The sequence below is a fragment of the Anolis carolinensis genome, chromosome 4 (genome assembly GCF_035594765.1).
Source record: "Anolis carolinensis isolate JA03-04 chromosome 4, rAnoCar3.1.pri, whole genome shotgun sequence".
Classification (NCBI taxonomy): domain Eukaryota; kingdom Metazoa; phylum Chordata; class Lepidosauria; order Squamata; family Dactyloidae; genus Anolis; species Anolis carolinensis.
This window is the reverse complement of record NC_085844.1, coordinates 249352036-249378125: the sequence shown is the minus strand read 5'-3', so window position 1 is coordinate 249378125 and position 26090 is coordinate 249352036. Positions and strand designations below refer to the sequence as shown.

The window sequence follows — 26090 nt, the reverse complement described above, 5'->3', positions numbered from 1 at the left end:
CAGGTTTAATCTGGGTTCTTCCTTTTTGAGGGGGCCTTGAATGTGGAAGACGGATGGTAGTGCCCACCTTGAAGCCAGGCTCCCCTCTCCCTAGATCTTGTTGTGGCCTCTTCTACGCATTGCGCACAGACATTCCTCAGAGTCCTGCCTTCATTTCAGTAACCCAGACTCCTGTATTTTGCAGTCTCGTGCTCCAGACAGTTCAGAAAATACCTCAAACCGGAGCCGTATGTAAATAACAGTCGGAGTGCTCAGACTGAAACTCCCAAGAGCCTAAAATCAGAGTGCCCTTTTTTTTTGTCGCTAAGCAGGGAGGAAAGAAAATAGTAGGAAAACATTACGAATTTACAGTTTTGATATTTTAATCCCATTCCTGTTTTGCAGATGGTTTATTCATTGGATGCAACAGCTCCAAGAAAGATGATGACTGGAATTTCTTTAAAAATTGGTGCCTTCTGTAAACCTCTGTCTGGCATTTAAACCCTCATTTCTTCTTGCCTGTAGGGCTGCCCAGTGTTGTTGATAGGCTTTGCGAAGCAGCAGGTAGGACAAGGAGGTCTTGAAGGGTATAGAGCAAGCATGGGCAAACTTGGGCCCTCCAGGTGTTTTGGACTTCAACTCCCACCATTCCTAACAGCCTCAGGCCCCTTCCTTTTCAGCCTCGGCTTGGGGAAACACCCAGATGTGTACCTTTCAGGGTGGATTGACCCTCAGCAGGCCTGCTGTTTTATCAAGCAAACACCAAGGCTCTTGACCACCACTCCTGCTTTGTGCAAGCCTTTCGAGCTTGGCCAAAGCCCAAGAGACGGCGGGTCGCTCCTTTGTTCTCCCGATTAAGTTTGCAGTAGAGCCAAAGCCTCTGCCAGTGGGGATGATGGTGTGCTGCGGCTTGGCTTTGTTCTGGGACGCAGGGTGCAAAAGCCTGACCGGGGACCGTTTTGGGGCTTATCAGACCCACTCCACCAGTCATGAGCCAAGCAGGTGGGGATGGTCTCACTGACCAGGGTGAGCCTTGGTTATTTTGGGCAAAGTTAGAGGAAGTGCTGTGTCCCCGGTCCATGGAGAAGTTGCAGTTTCCATCCCTGCTGCTTCGAAGATTTGGGTGCAACGCAAGAGGCAGCAGCTTGGATTCTCCCTTTGAAAAAAACAATTTCATCACATTTTGAAGGAGATGCTTGACAGTGGGAGAAATGCTAAAGAGACCTTGTCAGTCGTGAGATTTATGAATTAGAAGAGGGCCATTAAAAGCAGAAGTGTGCCTGTGTAATCTCAATAAACAAGAGTAGACTAATAAGAGATATAACCATCAGATAGTGAGTAGGAGGTTTGTAGATTTCTCTTTTTGCCTGTCTGTCAGTTTTCTGCATGTGTGTTTATTTGTATGCTTTATTCTTAGGAGCACAGTATGTTATTTTTAGTAGGTACTAAAAATAGTGTAGTTATAGTTGCAGTAGGTTACATATAGCTGTGTAGTTTTTACATATACAGTAGAGTCTCACTTATCCAAGCTAAATGAGCCAGCAGAAGCTTGGATAAGCGAATATCTTGGTTAATAAGGAGGAATTAAGGAAAAGCCTATTAAACATCAAATTAGGTTGTGATTTTACAAATTAAGCACCAAAACATCATGTTTTACAACAAATTTGACAGAAAAAGCAGTTCAATATGCAGTAATGTTATTTTGTAATTACTGTATTTATGAATTTAGCACCAAAATATCACAATATATTGAAAACATTGACTACAAAAATGGCTTGGATAATCCAGAACCTTAGATAAGTGAGGCTTGGATAAGTGAGACTCTACTGTATATAGTTTGTATTTTGAGCCTCCGGTGGCTCAGTGTGTTAAAGCGCTGAGCTGCTGAACTTGCAGACCAAAAGGTCCCAGGTTCAAATCCGGGGAGTGGAGTGAGTGTCCGCTGTTAGCTCCAGCTTCTGCCAACCTAGCAGTTCGAAAACATGCCAATGTGAGTAGATCAATAGGTACCTCTCCGGCGGGAAGGTAGCGGCGTTCCATGCAGTCATGCTGGCCACATGACCTTGGAGGTGTCTACGGACAACGCCTGCTCTTCAGCTTAGAAATGGAGATGAGCACCAACCTCCAGAGCCGGACATGACTGGACTTAACGTCAGGGGAAACCTTTGTCTTTTACTAGTTTGTATTTTCTATTACTCTTGTGTTTGTTGTTGTTTTTAAATTACATATATTCATGCACACACATACATACATACATACAAGCCTTGTAAAGGAAGAGCTTCAACAAGACTCTGGGGCTGGAGCGGAAATTTCCACAGCAAATTGCATGGCACTTTCAGTTTGGGATTTTTTCCTCACTAAACCATCTGCTTGACTTTTCTTAAAACTCAAGCCTGTGGTCCTCGTGGTCAGGGACATATTCTGGGCCTCCTGAATGCCTCCCCCAGGCTTCCCTGAGTTCTTTGTTTATCCCAAGGTGCCCTTGTCGAGTGGGTCAAAGGCTTTGAACGGAACAAAGTGCCACTTTCTCTTCTCTTTACCCTCGTGAGGAGGCTGCCTTCCTGTGACCCAGGTCTCATGGTGTGCCTCCTGCCTTCCTTCCCTCCGCTCCCTGCCCTCCTCCTCCTCTTCTTCCTCCTCGTGATGGGTCTTGTGTTTTGCCTGCAGTCCTCCTGACTTCTCTCGACAATTGTTTCATCCAGTTATTGAACTCCCTTGGCCAAGATAAGTGGCAATTGTTGGGAGTGCTTTGGCAGTGTGTATCTCAGGCATGGGCAAACTTGGGCCCTCCAGGTGTTTTGGACTTCAACTCCCACAATTCCTAACAGCCGGTAGGCTGTTAGGAATTGTGGGAGTTGAAGTCCAAAACACCTGGAGGGCCCAAGTTTGCCCATGCCTGTTGCACACCAATTCTGGAGTGCAAATTAATCTGAAGCACTTTGAACACTTGGCAATTGCTCTGTAAACCCTAATTACTATTTTCACACCTGGAGAACAATTCACCAGAGCCCCAGGCCTTTCCGTCCTTCTGCTTGATGTCAGCATGATGCAGCTTGCAGGAGAAATCCCCCCAGGAGGGATGAAAAACAGAGGTAGCACTCTTCCTCTTGTTGTTAGGGAGACCCCGAATTGATCCAAGGCCTGGGGATTTACCTGTTTGGCAAATTTAGCATTCCGTTCCCATCCAATGCTTTCCAGACCCATGTTCTGCACAGAAACAAAACTTCCAGTTATTTCATGACATGGCATGAGGGACCCAAGGAGAGACATCCTCTTCCCATCACTAAAAACGATCTATTTTGAGCCCCGGGTAAGGAACTGGCTGAGGTCACTTCTCCCTTCATCCCCATCTGGCTGCCTCCTGTGAAACAGAACCAAAAAAGCACCGGACGGCCTTTCCGTAGCAGACAACTTCCCCGGAAACAGCTTTGCCGGAAAGGACCACATGGGTCTCTCTCATGCAACTGGGTCTGCGTGCAAATACCCAGCCCCAAAAGGCAAGGGAAACAAAATCTGAGTTTCCCATTCCCAGTGAGGCAGATGGGCGAACCTAGTCATTTATTTACTTTATGTCCCATTTTTCTCCTGAATGGGACCTACAGGAGCTCGCCAAATGAATTAAAAACAAGCTATATGAATAAAAACTTAATAGTGAAAGTGTTCTTTAAAAAAAAACAATGACATATGCTTTTAAAATCATTGGAAAACATGGCAATAACAATAAAGAAGCAACAGGCATGCCCAGGTGGTTATGGAATATTTTTGTCTTGGCCCCTGATCACATAAACTGCCAGAAATGTCAGAATGGAAAATAAAACAAAACATAATAAAGCCAGAAGTCCACATTGAATGATCACGCTGGTTCCCAATGCCCACCAGTGCTAACTGTATGCCTTCTTCACATGGGAATGAATGGCTTCCATGTTGCTCCATTCTAGGTTTTAGTCTAGACTTTAAAGTAGAAATGGGCAAACTTCGTCCCTCCAGGAGTTTTGGACTTCAACTCTCACAATTCCTAACAGCCTACCGGCTGTTAGGAATTGTGAGAGTTGAAGTCCAAAACACCTGGAGGGTCAAAGTTTTCCCATGCCTGCTTTAAAGAATTATCCAGAGTGCTGGACTTGATCAGGGGAAAGGTTTCATCCCCTAACATGTCCAGAATGAAATGCAGAATAGATTCACATCCATGGAAGCTTCTGCTCCCTGCTGGGTTTTGGAGATCTTCTGGGACCTTTGCACTACGTTGCTTCTCACCCTCATTTCTCTTTTGTTTTCTCCCCTTTCAGGAGCGATTTGTGGACGTCTACGGGAACGATGCGGCCGCCAAAAGCAGGAAGGGCCAGGAACGCTTCAACAAGTGGCTCTGGACAGGGGCCACCGTGGCCGGTGTGGTGCTCCTGGGCTCCCTCCTGAGCCGCAAGTAGCCAGAGACTGTCTCTCCGTCCGTCCATCCACCTTGGCCGGCCGGGCTGCACCCCGAGGCTCAGCCTTTCGATCATTCCAGGGGTGGGGACAGGGATGGGGTTTTTTAAAGTAAGCCTCTGCATTGCGACACATACCCCGATCCTACGTCCCATCCCCACCCCACCATAAACAACTCACAGACCTCTTTCTGGTGCCGGCTGCCCCACAGACATCTCCAACCACAGGTCACTGGTCTGAAACCTATGGACTATTGCACCCGAAACACACACACACACACACACCGGCACCATTAGGTGTTTTGCCTACCTTCAGCATTTCCCGATTGTGTCAGGCACGCTGACCCACAGCCTGGTATTTATCTTGACTGTTGTTTTAATGTCCCTCCAGATCAGCCCAAAGCACAGGGGCATTCCCACAAGGTCTTTGCAACCTATAATATCCCCCCTCTCTCTCTCAACGTGTCACAAGGTCTTCTGAGCTGAGCAGGTGGAGTGAGGGGAGGGATTGGGTCTCCTGGACCCCAAAACACCAGAGAAGACCCCATCCAGCCCTGATCTGGAGACCTGGATCTTAAGATGCAGACAGTGGAGACGGAGGAGGGATGATGGTCAGAAATAAGGACCGTTGGGCACAAAGGGCCACACGGCTTCTTTTCCCACCCAAATGCTGGCTCAGCTCTTCCTCCTGGGCTCCTTTGTTTTTTGTTTTTTTGGGCGGGGAGGGGGAGGCAGGATCAGTGCCTGGGTCTTTCTTCTATCTGTCAAGTTCTTTCAGCCCCCCCCCCCCCCAAAACCCAGGCTGAGGCCAGTATTTGTTTAGAACTTATATTATCTGGTGCAGAAGGGAGATGGATAGGCGCCTGTGGGGGCTCTTTTCATACAAAATAACTTCTGGTGCTGAGGCTGCTGCCTAGAGTGCCCCCTTCAGGCCCCTCTCCCTTCAGTAAAAAAACAGGCAGCCCTCCCCGACATTAGCTTTCCCAGATTTCCCCTTCCTCCTGCTCCTGGTCCTCCTCCTCCTTCATGCATCCTCTGCAACATGTGTCCCTTTTCTCTGCATCCGAGACCTTGGGGCAACCCAGTCAAGCCACTGTGTTTCTTCTTCGTGCATGTCCCTATATGCCTCAAACCCACCCCATGCACATGAAGGCTGCACCGTTTTGTCGTCTTTGTTCTCCAAACAGCTATTGCATGTCTGCACTGGACCGGAATTTGTGTGCGCTTTGGGCAGGGCAGTCGCAGGTCAAGGCAGCTGGGATTGGGGCGCAGCACCTGCCAGGAGCCGCAGCCAGCGGAGGTTTCGAATGAGGCCGCCAAAATGGACAGGGAACCAGGTAGAGGGTTGGGGTGGTCATGGTCCCCATGTTGTCCCGCTTTGAGAGAGGTGCCTCAATGCCTTCTCTGCAATGGGAAGAGATCCCAAGACCAGGGCCAGGCCTAGTTTGCTCCACATCTTCTGCTTGTGGCAAAAGAGAGCAGGCAGAAGATGGGGAGGGAGCAGTAGGGCCGCAGAGAGAAAGAGAACTCGCTCACCATGGCAGGCTATGGAAGGTGTTTACAATCAGCGGCTAATTGTGAGGCTGGCTCTCTGGGGACCCTCCAGGGTACTTCCAGGAAAAAGTGAGCATCAATAGTGTGTGCGAGGCCAGGCAGCCCAGGCAGTGCATGAATCCTTGGTAGAAGAGAGTAGGATGGAGAAGAGGAGCGCAAGTGGATGCGTGACCCCTGCTTTCCCAAGCGCAAATGAGGCAGAAATGGCTGCTGCCCGTGTAATGTTGGGCCAGGGGTTCTTGTGGGCTCTCTTACTAGTGGGAGAGCCACTGGAGACAGGAAGGCTGCCAGGGATGGGGAGCCAAGTGGGTTCGGATGAACAGGCTTCTGTGGAAGCAGAGCGGGATGGGGGTGGGGGGATGCAGGGTAGCCCTAGATATGAGGCTGGGCCTTGTCTGATGGCACCACCTCGGTGCTTCTTCGCAATAATTGCCAGCCTCGTCTGGTGGTTGCCATGGTAGGCCAAGGCGATAGCACGCAGGGGCCGTTTCTGCAGGACACGGGGCTTGGTTGGGAGAGAGGCAAGAGTGGATTGGCGTGCGTCTCCCTTGGTCTCTGCAGCAGCCAAGGGATTGGGGGCTGCCTATGGGAGTGGTGGGCCAAAGATGTTTGGGCTGAGCTTGCTGGCAGGGGAGGGGAGGGGATAGAGCCCCCTCCTGCCCTTCTCCCAACCCTGGTCGTAGCCCTGGGCTCCCTCTCCAACCAGCCCAGGCTGCCATTTGGGACCCTCCGGCGCCGCCAACACGAGGGCCGCCTTGCAGCTCGCCTGCCCCTTCCCTCTCCCGCCCTTGCCCTGTACAGGCTCAGCTGTATATATATTGAAGAGTAGTTTTTATTCAGTACAATAATACTATTTTTGTTAATTGTATGTCTGTATTTATGTGTGTTGGCTGTACTCTGCCCCCCACCCTGAAACCTTCCCGACTCCAGTATATCCCAGTTAACCTCATTACCATGAACCTTTCCCGGCAAAAGCGGAATGCATTGGGGTTCCCTCCCAGCTCCTTTTTGATTTAAAGTGTCCGTGCTGCACCTTCCGATCACCCGCCCATCCATTGTTTTCAGGCCCTACACGAACCCGTTATTTTGTGTGGTGAAAGTTCGAGTTTAATAAAACTGTGAGTTGCATCTTCGTGTGGGTTTCTTGAATATCCTCTCATGTTCTTGGGCATTTCAGCGCATTTAAGTCCAGCAATCGGGAGAGTTGAAAGAAACTCGGGACACTGGGGAAGGCCGAAGTCCTGGGTCCGTATGGAGCTTGGAAAGGCTTGCATGAATAGAAAGCAGAGTTTCCAAATCAAGAGAAGTCATAGTTCCCTATATTCCGCATTGGTCACGCCTTATCTGGAGAAGTGTGTTCAGTTCTTGGCACATCATTTTAAGAAGGATCTAGATAAGATCTTGGATCAGTTCAGAGAAGGGCAACGAGGATGATAAGAACAAAACACATGAGAAAGGTTGAAGGAGCTGGGCATGTTCAGCCTGGTGAAGAGGAGACTGAGGAGTAGGCGTGATGGCCCTCTTAAATTATACCCCAAATAGTATATAATACCCAAGGCAGGCCTATTATCTGGTTGGGACCAGTTCTAGTGGTTTGAAGTGACAGGAGGGTGGACTTCAATTGAACATTAGAAGACGGAACTTGATAGTAAGAGTGGTTCAGCTGTGGGAACAATTCCCTAAAAATAAGGAGATGTTTCCTGATCTGGACACCTTCAAAAAGAGGCTGGATGGCACTCTCTTGAATAGAGTTGAAAGTGGTCCTATCAGGCATTAATGAGGGTGTGCTCCAGCTGGAGTTTGTGCATTGAGGCTGGAATCAGTGGCCCATGAGACTCCTTCCAGCCTTCTGATTCTAAGGATCATGCAAGTCCATAGAGCAGCCTTCCCCAATTTTGTTCCCTCCTGTTAGTGAATGATGATGGGAATTGAATTCCTAAATATCCAGGAAAAGATCTTATAGAAGGGGCTGACCAAGAGACTGAAAGATGGGAATACAAGGAAACTCACAAGGTAGGGTAAAGGCTCAAAGACATGCTTTCCATATGCAGTAACATAGTCACAATTAATTGTGTCTAATGAAGTGGAGTAGACTGTAAAGGGTTACATTGGCAGAAGGCAACTTTGGTCTAGAAATGCATTTCTGGTTTGGAAAACAAGCTTATTTAAAAGGTTAAATAGTGCAAATGCATATCTGCCCCGAGAGGCTTCCAGGAAATGTGATTTGTTTTGTGAGGCTCAGGACTACAAACATCGCCCCAGGATTTAGGAGTGCTCTTTGTCCAGCTCTGGACTCGATGGACCCAGGGCTGAAATCAAAATAAGGCTATATTCTTTACATTCACTAAAGATTCAGCCTAATGTTAAATTTAACCAAAAAAAACCTTGCTTTCGTCTTCCTCTCCCCTGTGCTACTTAAAAGAGAGACAACACATCTGGGGTTCTATGTAGTGTTTTATTGTGCGCAGAGAAGACCATTTTAAAGAGGTGCCAACTGAACAAAGGCCACACAAAGGGGTTTAGGTCTGAACACTTTCCTGTCTGGCTTGACTTCTTCAAATATGGCAGCAAGAAAGCAAGATCCAAGGAAAGGAGGCCGGAAAACTGGACGGAAAAGGCCCGAACCACAGGAAAGCGATCCAGAAGGAGGAATTAAAGGTGGACAGGTGAGTGAGTTGGCAGCAGGAGATCTGCTTCCCCTGAGTGACCAAGTCACAGTGGAGGGCCAGGATGCCAGGTGATCCTTCCTTGGATTCTCTTCCTCTTCCGCTCCTACTTCTTCCACTCCTTCTTCTCGTAATCCCACTTGGCCGCGAAGCCCTGCACAGGGTTAATGTGCATGTCCAGCATGCGCTGTACTTGCATCGCCTTCCACTCGTCTGACAGCGTGTGCGGCTTGGGAGGGAACACTGTGGGCACAAGAAGGGGCAGAAAAGAAAGAAATGCTGGGTGAGATGGAGATCATGGAGGACAAAAATAAGTCAAGATGAAGGTTTCACTCTTGTTTTCTGAGGCTCAGTAGTCGCTTAGCAAACTTGTGGTGCCCTTTCCATGACCAGGGTGGTGAAAGAATCACATTGGTAACTTGCGATCCCACCCCTGGCATAAAACACTAGTGGAGCTCAGCATTAGCCATGGATCAAAGACAAATCTTGGTAAAGTTCCCGTTTTGAAGACTACAAACTCCTGACTCTCAGCCTGTGGCTGCACAAGCTGTTCCAGAATCTGATTTTTAGTTGTTCTGTGTGTTCAAGTCCACTCTGACTTGCAATAACCCTATCACTGTTTCCTTGCCAAGTTTTAATCGCATGAAGTTTCTTATTACCTAAGACAGAGAGGGAGTGCAACTTATCCAAGGTCTGTCTGCCAGTGGGTTTCAAAGGCTGAGCAAGAATTCGAACCCTGATGATGTAGGCGCAGCACTGTAATCCAGTATCTGAACAACTGCACAATGCTGGCCTGGATTAGGCTGCTTGAAACCTGGTTTATAAGAAACCTGTTCAATATTGACTGCAATATCCCCACAGGATTTCTGGAAGGCATCATCCATAGTCCTCCCTGGTATTTCTTTTTGGAAATATTCCATCTAATGCTTGAGCATTAGACACTAGAGTTTTAATCCCTGCTCAACCACGAAAATCCATCCTAAGTAATAGGCACGTCCGATTGATGAAAAAAATGTTTCAATTCTCGTTTCTAAAGTAGGGGGCGCTGGCGCTTCGATATGGAAAGTATTTCCGATTTTTTCACCCAAAAATTTCGGATATTTCCGAAAATTCGTAATGATTCTAAATGTTTCTAAAATGGGGAAAAAAGGAACCGGGGGGGGGGGGGGGTGGACTTTTACAGGGCTCTCCCGCCCTCATTTCTTGAGCTATCCTCATCAACTCTAGCCCCCACCTTTGCGTCCATCGTGGAAGCTTCTGATTGGCCGGGGAGCGGCAGCCATGTTAGGCTGCGCTAAGCTCCCATTCTAGGTAGGTTGCAGAAACAAAAAAAATTAAAAAAATATATTTTAAAAAATATATTTTAAAAAAATTTTGGGGAAAAAAAATTAACGAAACATTAAGAGACAATTAGAGAATGGGCCAACAATGGTTCGAATTACATTGCTGGTTGTGCTGTGAGACAATGTCTCGGAATGCGTATCAAAAAGCGAGAACAATCCGAAATAATTCCGATATACGATTCAAAACGATTTTTTGGGCATGTCTACTAAGTAAGTGACACTGTCTCATTCTGAGAAAGGCAAGAGCAAATCCTAAGTCAACATAATGACTTGATGACACACAGCAATAATAAGCCACTGTCCTGTTTAACTTTCAAAATTAGACCATAGGATGGCATTTTTTGTGAAGAATTATGGAGTGTTGTATCCTGGTCTTTCATAGTCCATCATTCAAGACACTCTTCCACAGCAACTTTCAAGACCTCTCATTACCTCCCTCTGAGGCTGAGAGAGTGTGGCTAAAATCATAGAGTTGGAAAATACCCCAAGGCTCATCCAGTCCAACCCATCCAATTTGCCATGCTGGGATATACAATCAAAGCACTCCTGATAGATGTCCATCCAGCTTGTTTGTGAAGAATGACGGAGTGTTATATCCTGGTGTTTCCATCATTCAAGGCACTCTTCCACAACAACTTTCAAGACCTCTCATTACCTCCCTCTGTGGCTGAGAAAATGTGACTAAAATCATAGAGTTGGAAAATACCCCAAGGCTCATCCAGTCCAACCTATCCAATTTGCCATGCTGGGATGTACAATGAAAGCACTCCTGATAGATGTCCATCCAGCTTGTTTGTGAAGAATGACGGAGTGTTATATCCTGGTGTTTCCATCATTCAAGGCACTCTTCCACAACAACTTTCAAGACCTCTCATTACCTCCCTCTGTGGCTGAGAAAATGTGACTAAAATCATAGAGTTGGAAAATACCCCAAGGCTCATCCAGTCCAACCCATCCAATTTGCCATGCTGGGATATACAATGAAAGCACTCCTGATAGATGTCCATCCCTATGTTTTAAAACATCCAGAGAAGAAGACTTAACCAAGGTCCTCAACTAGATTTCCGCGGCTCAGCAGACATTTAAATCATGATCCCTGGTTGTAGCAGTTCAAAATGCAAATCACTGCACTGCCTTGGCTTTTCCTGGAATATCCTACAGGTACTTTCCCATTGCCACACCTGAGAGTTGCTCATTTTCCAATATCTATATCGATTATTCACTTCTCAGGACTCACTGCCCCGCCTTCCACCTGGGAATCAGATAATCCTGAAAGTTTAGAAATTCCCAGAAGCCTCTCCAACGCTTCCGAAAACATTTCTGGCCCATTCACCTTTCGAAAGTAAACTTTTCCCCCCCTGTGGAAAGAGAGGGAGCGGGGAAAAGATGCAACGTGACTTCCATTTTAATTCGGAAGCGAAAGAAAATGAGTCTCAGCCTTTGAGAAATCTGGATAATGCTCCCCTAGAATTACCCAGCACGGAGGCCGATCCTAGCGTCCGCATGACTAATGCATGATGCGCAGCAGTTAGAGCCATGCTACGGGAGGCGGGAAGATGTCTTTCTTTGGATATCACCCTTTTAAAAACAGCCAAAACCTCGATCCCAGGCACTGAGATTAATGAATTCTTCCCTGGACATTCTGCATAAGGACCCAGCAGCAAAAAGAACTGGCATTGCTCCTCCAAATAAGAATGCTAACTGCATTGAGCTGCATTAGATGAGTCTATGCCAGGCATGGGCAAACTTGGGCCCTCCAGGTGTTTTGGACTCCAACTCCCACCATTCCTAACAGCCTCAGGCCCTTTCCTTTTCAGCCTCGGCCGCTTAAGCGGCTGAGGCTGAAAAGGAAGGGGCCTGAGGCTGTTAGGAATGGTGGGAGTTGGAGTCCAAAACACCTGAAAGTCCCAAGTTTGCCCATGCTTGGTCTATGCTGACCATGTCATGCAGTTTCTAACTTCATTCAGGATGGATCTACACTGCCTTATATTCCACCGTCTGAACACATATTATTGTCTTATCCCAGATTATCGGGAAGTGTAGACTCATATAACTCAGTTCAAAGTAAATAAGACAGGATCAGATCCTAGGATATAGGGGAGTGTAGATCTAATCTCAGGCCCCTTCTACACTGCCATATGAAATCCAGATTATCTGCTCTCAACTGGATTAAATGGCAGTGCAGACTCATATTATCCAGTTCAAAGCATATATATATATATATATATATATATATAGTCTGCTTTGAAAATCTGGATTATATCACAGTGCGGATCCAGCCTCAGGCTCTACTGAGCTGCTGCTAGATACCAATCAGGAATGAATGGTCTGTTATTACACTATGTAACATGATTTTTGTTCCTGGGTTATAAATGTCATTTTCTAATTTGTTCCATCATAACAACATGGAAAAGCTTTTCCTTCTTATTATCCAAGATATTCGCTTATCCAAGCTTCTGCTGGCTTGTTTAGCTTGGATAAGTGAGACTCTACTGTACTTTCAAAGTAAGGACCACATAATTAAACAGGGAATAACACATTCAAACCAGGAACATATTTTTGTTTCAGATGTTGTTACATAGTGTTGTTACAGTGACTGTTACTGTTATATTTGTATCCCACTTTTTTTCTCTTAGACTTGCAGGCCCTTTCTATACTGCCATATAATCCAGATTATTACATCAGATAATCCTCATTATCTGCTTTGAACTGGAGTATATGAGTCTACACTGCCATGTAGTGGTTAAACTGCTGAGCTGCTGAGCTTGCCGAGCAAAAGGTTGGTGGTTTGAATCCGGGGAGAGGAGTGAGCTCCCGCTGTTAGCTCCAGCTTCTGCCAACGTAGCAGTTTGAAAACATGCCAATGTGAGTAGATCGGTAGGTACTGTTCTGGCAGGAAGGTAACGACGCTCCATGCAGTCATGCCGGCCACATGACCTTGGAGGTGTCTACGGACAACGCCGGGTCTTCGGCTTAGAAATGGAGATGAGCACCAACCCCCAGAGTGTGAGTAGATCAATAGGTATCACTCTGGCGGGAAGGTAACAGCGCTCCATGCAGTCATGCCGGCCACATAACCCTGGAGGTGTCTACGGACAACGCAGGGACACCAATGTGATTCCTATCCGTGATCTCAAAAGACTAGCTCCACATTAACATGGTGCGTAAGTGTGTGGATATATCATGCAAATCTCTGGAAGTTTTTGGACTGCGGTTCTCAGTAGCCCCTGGCAGCGGCAAGGCATGCTGTGTGTTGCAGTGCACTGGCATCTCTGTTTCCACTTCTGACCTAAAGCAATTTCATAGGGAACAAGGATGAACCTTCCCACTTCAAGCAGACCTTTGGTCTCAACACCAGGCCAGAAACGGGCAGAAAGCCATCCTGCTGCAAAGTGCAAAGTGTAGTGAAGTTGGAGTCCAAAACACCTGGAGAGCCCAAATTGGCCCTTGCCCAGCATATAATGTACTATATGGCAGTGGTTGTCCTTTCTCCTCCTTTCTCCTCCTCTTCTTTCCCAATGGCCTCCATACCCTTGACTTGACAGATGGACGGCTCTTGCAAATCCCCAGAAAACAGCTCCTTTGCAACCGGCCGCAAGGGACTGACCGGAGCGCAAGGCAAACAAGCGGCGCCTTTGTTCCTCCTCCCAACCCTGATGTTTGGGAGTGCAAGCTGACATGTCTTTGGGGTTGGAAAGGGGGGCGGGAGGGTGTTGTTTACTCTCCAAAGGTCCAGGAACACATCCTCCGCTGTGGGCAAGAGGCCTGGACTGAGTGGTTGGGGAAAATAATTGGGATTAAGGAGAGAAGGATGGGGCTCCCACTGCTGGGAAGCATCTGGCACTGCAAGCAGCTTGCGCATACACACAACACTGCACAGGACAGGGCTTTTACCGTATTTACTTGAGTCTAATGCGCCATCGAATCTAATGCGCACCCCTATTTTCAAAACCTCAAATCCAAAAAAAGTATTTGCTGACTAATGTAATGTGCAGCAGTAAAAAACGGGGCCGGGCTGTGGTGCTGGCTGGTGAGCAGCCAGCTGCAACAAATCACTCTGACCAAGAGGTCATGAGTTCGAGGCCAGCTCGGAACCTGCGTTTGTCTCTGTCTCTGTTCTATGTTAAGGAATTAAATGTTTGCCTTATATGGGTGCAATGTGATCCGCCCTGAGTCCCCCTTTGGGGTGAGAAGGGCGGAATATAAATACTGTAAATAATAATAAAATAAATAATAATAATCCATTGTCATTTACAGTTGCTGCCTGCTTGGAATTCCTTCTTTAAAAACATCTGTGGCCCCTTCCACAGAAAAATCCCACATTTTCTGCTTTGAACTGGAATATATGGCAGTGTGGGCTCAGATAACCCACTTGAAAGCAGATATTGTAGGATTTTCTGCCTTGATATTCTGGGTTACGTGACTATCTGGAAGGACCATGCATTAGAGTTCCTGTGAGTTTTCTGGGCTGTATGGCTATGTTCCAGAAGCATTCTCTTCTGACATTTCACCCACATCTATGGCAGGCATCCTCAGAGGTTGTGAGATATACAGTAGAGTCTCACTTCTCCAACATAAACGGGCCAGCAAAACATTGGATAAGTTAATATGTTGGATAATAAGGAGGGATTAAGGAAAAGCCTATTAAACATCAAATTACATTATGATTTTACAAATTAAGAGAATGCTTCTGGAACATGGCCATACAGCCCGGAAAACACACAACAACCCTGTGATCCCAGCCATGAAAGCCTTTGACAACACATATGGAATTATTAGAAACACAACCAAAGCAGTCCTGACAGATGACCACCCAGCCTCTGCTTAGAAACCTCCAGAGTAGGAAGGAAATCCTAGAAATTCATAGGGTTGACTTAAGTTAACAAGGGACTCGAAGGCACAAACATACACACATCGGGCCATTATAGGCTCAGAAGGGTCACACTCTCTCAGGAAGGCCAGGGGAAAGCTCCTTTGAGCAAACCTTGCTAAGAAAGCCTTGCAATAAGGAGATTTTACAGTCACCATGGATTGGCAACGACTTGAAGGCATACAACGGTAACCAAATGCAAGGGTGTGCAGCTCTCCATGGTCACTTGGGGTCAACATAGTTGGCCTTTTGCAACCTATGGATTGTTCCTAAGAAGGACTCCCAGATTGCAAGACTGCTCCCCCCTCTTACACATCCTGCCACGTCTTCCTTCTCATACCTGTTGCATGAGAAAACCAGCCCTGGGTCCTTGGCATGTCTAGTTTACCTAGGCCAGGTCCCTGCTCACCGAAGTCTCCTTTTTTTTCTCTTTTCTCTCTCTCTGGTGCCTGCCAGAGCACTAACCCAATGAAATGTAAACAGCACTCCTTAGATTACCCCTGGCCATGGCTTATTGGAAAGCCTGGCTTGTTAAAGGTACTTTGGAAAACTATGTCTCTCATGTATATAATTTTCCCTAAATGCTCCATGTTTTTCCTATGTGTTCCTATTTTGCCTATATAAAGTTTTATACTCCTGAGATCCCCATTCCTTCACTTTGGAAGAAACCATGTTCCTGAACCCAAAGATGTCTTGCATCCCACACCATTGTATAGCCTGGGGAAAAGAAACTAAGCTGGGAACTTCCTCATCAAGTTCCCAGTTTCATCTATATCTTTGGACTTTACCTGGACATTGCAACACAATACTTCTATTCAGGTGGGGGAGATCACCTCTCCCCGCCCTCTGGGGAAAAACCAATTTCACCACCCTGCACCTTTGATGAACGGGACCGCTCGCATTGGAAGGAATCAGCATTTCTACAGCCAAAACCCATCCTGTGTCATTTTTGCATGATTGTATTAATATACGAGGGCTATCCACAAAGTAGGTTACATTTTAGACTTTAAAAAGGACAAAGTATAGGAGAAATCATTTACCATATGCAGCTGAAAGACACATCTCAATAATACAATCTCAGGTAATCCTCATTGAAATGTAGACACGTCTTATATAGATAAATGAGTTTGAAAAGTACTGCTCCAGTAAATTCCCTGCTTGTGTCCTCAGCTCTTCCCCCTTCTCCCTTCCTGCAACGTAGCCAAAATGCCGCGCTGCCAGCCACGTCCCCATTGTTGGAAACGGAGGAGAGAGGCGGCAAATTTACTGGGGCAGACCTTTTCAAACTCATTTATCTATATGAGACGTGCCTAGATTTCAATAGGGATTACCTGAGATTGTATTATTGAGGTGTGTCTTTCAGCTGCATATGGTAAATGATTTCGCCTATACTTTGTCCTTTTTAAAATCCAAAACGTAACCTACTTTGTGGATAGCCCTCGTATGATGTTTTGTTTCTCTGGGCTCTGGAATCGCCAGGCCAGCCCTAGTTATGGGCCATGCCATGTTCATCTCATAAGACAATAGTATGCTTGGGTAGGGCCAGAGATGCCCTCAATCACTTTGTTATTTTTCCTGTTCAATAAAAGGAACCCCATTTATCGACACTTAATCATCCCTTGTCCCAGCCCACGCTGGCCAGTGAGCCAAGCCCCTCTCTGTGACTGGTCGGAATTAGAGGCTTGGCTGCAGCCTATGCCAGCTTGTGTATAAAAAGGGTTGTGAAACTATATTCTGGATGCTATCTACTTTGTGAATGAATCACTAGCTAGCATCTTATCTGCAGATAATAAAATCTTCCTTGGATGAAAATCACCTTCTCTCCTTGCTTGCTGGCTAATTTCAATTGGGCCTGATCTGAATGCTCACCACAGCAGGGACTCACAATGGGAAGCTCAGGCTATCACTTGCCTGGGTTTCTGCCAACAGGCTTCTTCCTGGTCTCACTGCCAGGGGTTGCTTCCTAAAAGGGCCAACATACCAAACTTCCGTTGCCACCAAACGATTAATCCGGTGACGCCAAAGAAGAAGAAGATCCCTCCCAGGACGGTCTTCCATTCGTTGCTGGGCTTGTTCATCTCGCTGAAGGTCTGGTGGAACTTTATTCGGTACACTGCAAAGGACATAAATGAGGGAGGGAGACCCACGTCATCATAGGCCTCTCTCATGCTGGAGCTCCCATTTCCCCCCTTTCCTTGATGACCGCACGACATAATCATTGCACTTTTATACCACTTTAACTGCTGTACCTCTGAGCCACCTAACTGGGATTTGTTGTTAGGAGAGCTTGCATAGTATCCTGAAGGTGCATCTGTGCTGCAGCTTGACACTTCTGGAATTGCTCGATGCAATGCAATTCTGGGATTTGTAGTTTGGCAAGTCAGAGAAGGCTCAAGACCAGGCATGGGCAAACTTAGGGCCTCCAGGTGTTTTGGACTTCAACTCCCACAATTCCTAACAGCCGGGAGGCTGTTAGGAATTGTGGGAGTTGAAGTCCAAAACACCTTGAGGGCCCAAGTTTGCCCAGGCCTGTTCAAGGCCTTGTGAAAACTACAACTCTCAGGACTCCATAGCATTGAGGCACAGTAGTTGCATTAATTTCATAAAGCAGATGCAATCCTAAGCCTTTGGTCCTCCAAACGTATTGAACTTCAGCTTCCAGGATCCTCGATGTCTGAAGTTTTGGGGAAACAAGTTCAAAATATAATAATGTTGGAAAATTGCATTGTTAGGGAGCTCTAGTTCCCCGCCAAGGATTATGGTTGTCTAGCAGAAAATTGGGAATGGGATAGAGATTTTGGGGTGGTCACACTCTCTCAGCCTTAGAGGAAAGCAAAGGCAGACCCTCTCTGAACCAATCTTGCCATGACGTTCACCTTAGAATTTTTTAGGGCCCACAACAACAAACAGAGAACTGCAAGTGTCTTACCAAACTACAACTCCCAGGATTTAATGCAGCAGAACCATTGCACTTAAAGTGGTATCACAACACTACAAATGAGTCGTGTAGCCACACCAGATTCACACGACCTTGTTCAGACCAATATGGGATTCAAGGATAGATTGCCCTACTGTTTTTCAATGGGTCTTGCTTCTTTCCTAGCTTTTCTTATGATTGGACTGCAGATCCCAGAATCCCCATTAAAGCCATGCTTGATTCCAAAGGCTGTTCTCCAGAAATTTAGTTCTGGCTTCGTTTCCCATTGCCACCTTGACGGTAAGCCCTCCTCCCAGTTTTATCATAGACTGTCTTCCAGTCCAACCACATTCTGCCATGTTGGAAAGGCACCATCAAAGCACCCCCGACAGATGGCCAACCAGCCTAGGCTTCCCTTCAGTAAAATCCAGTCCTCCTCCCAGTTTTGCCTTTGAAGGCCATCATATAGAATCATAGTTGTAAGACTGTCTTCCAGTCCAACTAAATTCTGCCATGTTGGAAAGGCACCATCAAAGCACCCCCGACAGATGGCCAACTAGCCTAGGCTTCCCTTCAGTAAAAGCCAGTCCTCCTCCCAGTTTTGCCTTTGAAGGCCATCATATAGAATCATAGTTGTAAGATTGTCTTCCAGTACAACTAAATTCTGCCATGTTGGAAAGGCATCATCAAAGCACCCCTGACAGATGGCCACCCAGTCTCAGCTTCGCTTGCGTAAAATGAGTTGGAAGCATCTCCAGGAGCATGTCTTCAGCTGCATCCTACTTACAGGCCACTTTCTCCTCGTTGCTCAGCTGTGCCCAGGAGCCTTTCTCCTTCTCCTTGAGGGCCTTCTGCGTGACATCCAGATCCTTGCAAAACGGGGTGTCTGGCAGCGGATAACTGCGCTTGTCATAGTAAAGGGGCACGGAGAGGTCCTCCTGGGTGGTGACTGTCAACAAAGAGAGAAACAATTCCTAACAACACAGATATGTCAGCATTGACTTTCATCACTCAATTAGCTGAATTAATATTTTATATGTTTTAATAATAATAAAATAATAATAATAAAATAATAATAATAATAATAATAATAATAATAATAATAATAATAATAATACATTACACACTACAACAGGCATGGGCCAACTTGGGCCCTCCAGGTGTTTTGGACTTCAACTCCCACCATTCCTAACAGCCGGTAGGCTGTTAGGAATGGTGGGAGTTGAAGTCCAAAACACCTGGAGGGCCCAAGTTGGCCCATGCCTGCACTACAACGTCCTCCTTGAGAAGATAGGGGAATCTCTTTTTTGTTGGGAGTTTCTTAAAAAAGGGTTCTTGTAAGAGCAATGGTTGGACTAGATGTCCTTTAGGGTCCCTAAACATTCTGTGATTTGAACATCAAAGGGTCACGTAAATGGCCCTCTTGTGGGCATGCTAGGAAGAGCAGCTAGATTTGCAACAACTCTTCCACCCAATAAGTTGCTATTGTTGACATATACCGTATATACTCAAGTATAAGCCGACCCGAATATAAGCCGAGGCACCTAACTTTACCACAAAAAAACTGGGAAAACATTGACTCCAGTATAAGCCGAGAGTGGTAAATTTCAGAGATAAAAATAGATACCAATAAAATTACATTAATTGAGGCATCAGTAGGTTAAATGTTTTTGAATGTTTACATAAAGCTCAATTTTAAGATAAGACTGTCCAACTCTGATCAAATCCTTATTCTCCTCTTCTTCAATGTAAATGTGCTTATGTATCCTTTTAATAATAATAGAGTAAAATAATACATGTAATAATAATAATAATAAATACAGGAAAATAATACAAGTAATAATAAATAGAGTAAAATAATAAATGCGAAAATAATAATAAGATCAGAGTGAAATAATAAATGTATTAATAATAATAAAAATAGAGTAAAATAAATGTAATAGTAGCAACAATAATAGAGAAAAATAATAAATGTAATAATACCAATAATAATAGAGAAAAATAATAAATGTACAAATAATAAATGTACATACATTCTCGAGTATAAGCTGACCCAAATATAAGCCAACCAGGACCCTCACCCGAGTATAAGCCGAGGGGGGCTTTTTCAATCTTTAAAAAAGGGCTGAAAAACTAGGCTTATACTCGAGTATATACAGTAATAATCATACTTGGCCGCGAGTGATAGCCTATGATTGTTGACAATATTTTTATTGCTGTTGTTGTTGTTGTTTCCCCAGATTTTGATGCAATCTTACTGCACTGTGGAATGAATGCAGTTTTGACACCACTTGAGCTGCCATGGCTCAATGCTATGGAATATATGGCAGATCCAATTTTTATAATAAGAGTGTTTTGCTTTCTCGGCCAAAGAGTGCAAACTACAACTCTCAAGAATCCATAGCATTGGCAATTAAAGTGGGGAATCACACCATATTCATTCTGCAGCGATGGCTGGGGATGATGGTGGTTGTAGTCCTGCTAAGAAGCCAGGTTTGGAGGAAGCTGCATTACAGGAAAGGATATATGAGCCAGCATGGTGTAGTTGTTTGAGCATTATACTCTGGCTATGGAAAACCACTCAGCCATGGAAACCCACATTGGGTAGCTCACACTCTCTCAGCCTTTGTCATACCCCAGCCACCTTTGGCTTCTGAACCTGATCCAGAAATGAACTTTGACCAGGATGAAGCTTATTCGGACCTTTTGCCCAGCTCTCCCAGCTCCTTTCAGTTACAGCTGCTGGCTGTTGATAGTTCAGATGCTTCCTTAATTGGGAGAGATACTGGAGATGTTACTCCCCTGGCTGAGCCAGATGTCCAGAGTTTCCCAGAGACTGTGCCCTTCAACCGAAAGGAGTTTTTGCATCACCAGAGATCAGAAAAACAAGGGCTTAGAAGGAGTAACTGCTTGGCATCCCGAGGGGATTGTGGATAAGAAGATTCCCTTGGGAACCTTTGGGGAGTTTGGTCTCCCTTCGTTGGGATCTGATCTTCGTTCCATAAAAGTGCCTTGCACTGCAGACAATTTGCGGTGTCAACGTAGCATTTTCCTGAGAACGCTTCACCGACTCCAGTTCCCTGATTTCACCAAGCCAAGCCTTCTATTTCTGTGGCCAAGCTGAGCCACAACTCCTGATTTAAACCGGAGTAAATTCACTTCCTTGCCTTGTTCCTGAATCAAGTTTGATCTTTGCTTCGTCTTGTTCCTGCCTTGATATCCACGATCTCCTAGTGACTGGGGACCTTATTATTCAGCCTTGCTTCCTTGTTGTTCCCCGCTCAAACTTCCCAACAGTTTGAGCGTGTTTCGGTTTTGGACTTTGGACAATAATATTGGACATTTTCCTTCATCTTTTTGGACTTATTCATACCTCATCACAAAGGACTATTTCCCACTCATCCTTTCTGCATATGCATTCCTGAATTTATATTTGCTTTAATAAAGATATTATATGATTATTGGTCTCTGTCTAATTTCCAGTGTTCACGCTGCCTTGGGGCGCAACAGCCTTAGAAGAAGGCAAAGGCAAACCCCTTCTCAACAAAACATGATGACCATGATGGGGTCACCACAGGGTCACTTTAAGAGGATTAAAACTTGAAGTCACTCTCACCATGTCCGCCGTGACCATGCGCCGTTCGGATGGCAACGGCGCTGAGGGCTCCTCTTCTGCTCAGGATGCCCAAGCGCATGGACATCAGTGACAGCATCTGAAGGGTGGAAGTGAAGACATAATCCATGTCAAGCAAATGAGAAGGTGGCATATAATGCCATGCCAGAGCAAAGTCAGGAGAGTCATGCAGTTGCTAAAAATGCCAATGCAATTCTAAGCTACATCAATAGGAATCTAGTCATAGAATTATAGAATCCTAGAGTTGGAGGAGACCTCGTGGGCCATCTAATCCAACCCCTTTCTGCCAAGAAGCAGGAAAATTGCATTCAAAGCACCCCAGACAGATGGCCATCCAGCCTCTGCTTAAAAGCTTCCAAAGAAGGAGCCTCTACCACAATCCGGGGCAGAGAGTTCCACTGCTGAACAGCTCTCACAGTGAGGAAGTACTTCCTAATGTTCAGGTGGAATCTCCTTCCCTTCTGCAGGCTAAACATGCCCAGCTCTTTAGGCCGCTCCTCGTAGGGCTTGTTCTCCAGATCCTTGATCATTTTAGTCGCCCTCCTCTGGACACATTCCATCTTGTCAACATCTCCCTTCAATTGCGGTGCCCAGAATTGGGCACAATGAGATTGCAGGTGTGGTCTGACCAAGAAAGAATAGAGGGGGAGCATTACTTTCCTAGATCTAGCACCAGACTCCTATTGATGCAGGTCAAAATCCCATTGGGTTTTTTTAGCCGCTGCATGACATTGTTGGCTCATGTTTAACTTGTTCCCCACGAGGACTCCAATATCTTTTTGTAGAAGTCTAGTATATAGAAGATCAAGGGAAATCATAGTCCCATTTCATTCTACTTTGGTCAGCCCTCACTGGGAATAATAACTCTGTGTCCAGTTCAAGAAAAATATGGACAAGTTGAAACATTTCCAGAGAAGGGTGACCCAAATGATCAAAGGTCTGGAAGCCAAGCATTACACTATGTAACAAAATGTGAAATGTTTTATGTTCCTGGTTTGTTCCTGTTTAATTGTGCGGTCCTTGCTTTGAAAGTCATTGTTATACTCCAGAATCTTTGTTTTTGTAGATGCCACAAACTAGGTTGAGATTCGATGAGATATTCATTGAGAAACTGTAGCAATATGTGCTACAGGATGTCCAGTAAGAACAAAGTTTTTGCAGTTTAATAATAATAATAATAATAATAATAATAATAATAATAACTTTATTTTTATACCCCGCCCCATCTCCCCGGAGGGACTCAGTGCGGCTTACATGGGGCCATGCCTGACATAAAAATACAATAACAGTGATAAAACAGTAAAAACAATTTTACACATCAATAAGACATCAACATCAGTAAAACAGTCATAAAAATAAACTTTTCCCAATTAGGGAAACCAATTAGGAAATTATATTTATAACCCAGGAACAAAAATAGTGTTACATGGTGTCAGATCTTCTCACCTGGAATATTATATGGTGAGAGGGACTGTTGTTTAGTGCCTTCAAGTTTCCCTTCGCCTTCCTCTGAGATTGAGAGAGTGTGACCTGTGCACTGTGGGTTTCCATGGCTGAGCATGTTTCCAGAGCTGGGCTGTGGCGCAGGCTGGTGAGCAGCCAGCTGCAGCCAGCTGCAACAAATCACTCTGACCAAGAGGTCATGAGTTCGAGGCCAGCTCAGAACCTGCGTTTGTCTCTGTCTTTGTTCTATGTTAAGGCATTGAATGTTTGCCTTATATGTGTAATGTGATCCGCCCTGAGTCTCCTTCGGGGTGAGAAGGGCGGAATATAAATACTGTAAATAAATAAATAATATAATATAATATAATATAATATAATATAATATAATATAATATAATATACCCTGTTTCTCCTAAAATAAGACATCCTCAGAAAATAAGACCTAGTAGAGGTTTTGCTGAATTGCTAAATATAAGGCATCCCCCGAAAGTAAGACCCAGCAAAGTTTTTGTTTGGAAGCATGCCCAACGAACAGAACACCAGAGCATGCAAGATTGGTAAATGTACGTACCATATAGTGTTGTACATGGAAATATTGATAGTAACAAGAAATTCTTGATAGGATTCACATTTTGTCTGGTTATGCTGGCTTGTGATGACAACTACTGTACAGTATATAATAAATGTTCATTTTTTTGTTCAACAATAAATGTGAATTCTTCTTCATAGAAAAATAAGACATCCCCTGAAAATAAGACCTAGAGCATCTTTGGGAGCGAAAATTAATATAAGACACTGTCTTATTTTCGGGGAAACACGGTAATATATATGTAAAAATATAATATAATGCTTATGGAGCAGGGGATGTTTAGCTTGGAGAAGAGAAGGTTGAGAGGGACATGATAGGACCGGGCTGTGGCGCAGGCTGGAAAGCAAGCCAGCTGCAACAAATCAACAAATCACTCTGACCAAGAAGTCATGAGTTCAAGAGCAGCTCAGAGCTTGCGTTTGTCTCTGTCTTTGTTCTATGTTAAGGCATTGAATGTTTGCCTTATATGTGTAATGTGATCCGCCCTGAGTCCCCTTTGGGGTGAGAAGGGCGGAATATAAATACTGTAAATAAATAAATAAAAATATAATATAATGCTTATGGAGCAGGGGATGTTTAGCTTGGAGAAGAGAAGGTTGAGAGGGACATGATAGCCATGTTTCAATATGAGAAAGGAGGTCCCATTGAGGAGGGGAGAAGCTTGCCTTCTGCTGCTCTGCAGAGCAATGGAAACAAATTGCAGAGAAAGGGCATGGGCAAAGTTGGACCCTCCAGGTGTTTTGGACTTCAACTCCCACAATTCCTAACAGCCTACAGGCTGTTAGGAATTGTGGGAGTTGAAGTCCAAAACACCTGGAGGGTCCAACTTTGCCCGTGCCTGCTGTCGAGATTTTGGAAACCCTTGCAACGTGTCCACCCAAAGCTGACTCTCTTATAATCCAAGAGTTTGAAGAGACCACAAAGGCCATCTAGCCCAAAGGCCATTTTTCCCATCTCTGCCTTGGGCCTAAAGCGTCCCAGCTGCCCATTGGCCTGGCCGGATGCCACCGAATCCGAGGCAAGGTGGACGCTGTCCGGAAGGAGCCGGACAGCCGTCCTTTGTGACCTCTATCCATGTGAAAGGTTTGCAAAAGCTTGAGATGACCCAATATCCACCCAATGTCCACGAAGCACTGACAGGGACACAGATTGTGAAACATTAGGTCCATGGCATGGAAAATAGGTGCAAATGGAAATTGGGGTGCCCAAGAAAGGCAGGAGACCCTGATTCCAGTTTGCAAAGGAAGGAAGGAAGGCGAAGAAGTACAAAGGGTGGAAATGGATTAATGAGTGGAAATGGAGTCTGGCAAAAGTGGGACCAAACTTAGATTTGGTTCCCCAAATCAGGTGTCACGGGAAGCAACCAAGCCCAGAAACAGGCCAAGGTTTGGAGACACGGCACAGACTTACCGTGGGGCCGAGACGGAGCTGCAGCCGACGTGGGAAATGGAGGCAGCAACAGGCTCCCTTTTTATTTTTCAGCTGCTTGGAAAGTGGCAGGCAGCCAAGGACCCAAACAGCTGCCAAAGAGGGACTCTTATTATAGCACAAGCCTGGCTGCAGAGAAGGGGACGGGCTAAGAGGACAGCCTGGCCCCCTTTTCTCCCTTTTCTCGGCCTTTCCTGCTGCCGAGGAAAGAGGACGGGGTCTGGTTTATATCTGGACCCATTTATTTAATTGCCACCTTTCTGATGCCCTGTGTTTCCTCATCTTAGTCTAGAATGCATTCAAACAGTGGCTCATGATGAAGCACAACTTTGGCTAGGGCTATCCAAAGGTCAGATGCTAGCCGGACACTTCACCCCTCCTCTTCCTGTGTGCAAACACAAAGAGTGCACTCCAAGCTAAGAGTCCTCCAAACTGCAGAAGGGCTGAGCAAAGAACAGACCCTCTTTTGTGGGGTTTTAGCTCCCAGAATACATAGCCAAATAAAGGGTTCTGGGAGTTGAATTTCCCCCCTGCAAAAATGCATGGCCCTAAAGCAGGCATGGGCAAACTTGAGCCCTCCAGGTGTTTTGGACTCCAACTCCCACAATTCCTAACAGCTGGCAGGCTGTTAGGAATTGTGGGAGTTGAAGTCCAAAACACCTGGAGGGCCCAAGCTGTCAGATTTCCTTTCTGCAATTCTGTGTGCAAAATTTCAACCTACTTTATAACAACTGAAAGCAAGTACAGTGTTCCCTCACTACTTGGCGGTTCACTTTTTGCGGATTCGCTGTTTCGTGGTTTTTTAATAAACTCTAAAAGACTATAATAATTCATAAAAAATTACAATTTACAGCCTAAGGAAGGGAGGAAGGAGAAGCCAAAGGGAGAGAAAAGGAGCCCAAGCGGCAACGGGAGGAGAAGGAGGCGATTTATCAACACACGATTGGTTGATAAAGACTTAAAATAGTGTATAACTATTAAAATAATGTATAAATCTTAAAATAAATATAGCATCCCTACTTTGCAGATTTTCACTTATTGCAGGTGGTCTTGGAACCTAACCCCAGTGATAAGTGAGGGAACACTGGACATATTTTCCTTGAAAGTTTCCAACTTGTTACAGATGTAACCCAAAACCAAAAACAGGAAGGTAAATACCAACAACTATGAAACAAATTAAGGGGATATATTTTAATTCTCTTTAAAGAGAGAAAGCATAGCACTATAATGGTTAGAGAGGTACTGT

At 45.4% G+C, this 26090-nt stretch overlaps 3 protein-coding genes across 5 annotated transcripts in view; 1 reads left to right on the top strand and 2 right to left on the bottom strand.

The window, feature by feature from the left end:
- tpx2 (TPX2 microtubule nucleation factor) overlaps positions 1-224 on the bottom strand; it is a 112199-nt gene extending 111975 nt beyond the window's left edge. For both annotated transcript variants that reach the window (XM_062979157.1, XM_062979159.1), the window contains exon 1: positions 214-224. The gene's annotated coding sequence lies outside the window, so the exon portion shown is untranslated. The remainder of the gene's footprint in view (positions 1-213) is intronic.
- Positions 1-7082, top strand: part of bcl2l1 (BCL2 like 1) — a 53619-nt gene extending 46537 nt beyond the window's left edge. For both annotated transcript variants that reach the window (XM_008122888.3, XM_008122887.3), the window contains exon 3: positions 4266-7082. In XM_008122888.3, coding sequence (XP_008121095.1) covers positions 4266-4403 — 138 coding nt within the window. In that variant the 3' untranslated portion in view covers positions 4404-7082. The remainder of the gene's footprint in view (positions 1-4265) is intronic.
- A 1313-nt stretch (positions 7083-8395) lies between these two features.
- On the bottom strand, positions 8396-25067 carry LOC100562713 (cytochrome c oxidase subunit 4 isoform 1, mitochondrial). Its single transcript, XM_008122889.3, has 5 exons — positions 24827-25067; positions 21367-21463; positions 18538-18699; positions 16815-16946; positions 8396-8863 (listed from the first exon to the last, which is right to left on the bottom strand). Exons 2-5 carry the CDS (start codon positions 21461-21463, stop codon positions 8727-8729), a joined length of 528 nt encoding a protein of 175 aa, XP_008121096.1. The 5' UTR covers positions 24827-25067; the 3' UTR covers positions 8396-8726.
- Positions 25068-26090: the final 1023 nt, after the last annotated feature.